Source organism: Condylura cristata, unplaced genomic scaffold (genome assembly GCF_000260355.1).
Source record: "Condylura cristata isolate star-nosed mole 26May11 unplaced genomic scaffold, ConCri1.0 scaffold00033, whole genome shotgun sequence".
In the NCBI taxonomy this organism is placed as follows: Eukaryota; Metazoa; Chordata; class Mammalia; order Eulipotyphla; family Talpidae; genus Condylura; species Condylura cristata.
Window position 1 is genome coordinate 18,443,223 of NW_004567134.1, and position 700 is coordinate 18,443,922.

General features: G+C 60.9%; 1 protein-coding gene across 1 annotated transcript in view; it reads right to left on the reverse strand.

Annotated features, from left to right (window-relative positions):
• Window positions 1–136: 136 nt before the first annotated feature.
• ARL8B (ADP-ribosylation factor-like 8B) overlaps window positions 137–700 on the reverse strand; it is a 15,480-nt gene continuing 14,916 nt past the window's right edge. Inside the window, exon 6 of the mRNA XM_004692245.2 lies at window positions 137–514. Coding sequence (XP_004692302.1) covers window positions 465–514 — 50 coding nt within the window. The 3' untranslated portion in view covers window positions 137–464. The remainder of the gene's footprint in view (window positions 515–700) is intronic.

Consider the following 700-nt stretch of genomic DNA (forward strand, 5'->3'; position numbering starts at 1 on the left):
GGCGGCTGGACGCTTCGCATGCACGTGAGCGGAAAGGCCGGGCCCAGTCCCGCGAGTCAGGCCGCGGGCGCCCACCACTGCGCGCGGCACTGGGAATTCATGCGGCATCGTCAGTGTCAGTAGCGAGACGGCACTCTACGCTCAAACACCGGCACGTTTACTGAAAACCGATATAAAAACCCGGCCCAGAAAGACCAGAACAGAAATATGCAATTTTCTTGATTTAAGATGGCCAGGTGTGTTTTTTAAAAAAGCTCTACACGGTCTGAGACAAACACGTGGGGAAGCCTTTCCGAGCGAGCGGACTAGCGGCCGCTGGGCGTCTTCAGCAGCGCACGCGAGACGTCAAGTCTGGAGAAGGCGATGTCTTGGGCTTAGGCAGGACCGGGCTCCGAGAAGGGCTTGGGAGGAGCGGACAATTCTAGGAGGAAAGCCGGGAGGGCTGGAAGACTCCAGGAGGTGCTTCAGCTTCTTCTGGATTTTGAATGCTGAATAAGCCACTGCAGCGTGATATCTAGAGGTGGAGGGAAAGCCAAGGCGTCAGGACGCAGGAACACACCAGCGGGCGACACTGCAGGCGCCGGCCGGCGGGGGCAGCCTGGAGCCTGGAGCCTGGAGCCTGGAGCCTGGAGCCTGGAGCCTGGAGCCTGGAGCCTGCTGCCTGCTGCCTGCTGCCTGCTGCCTGCTGCCTGCTGCCTGG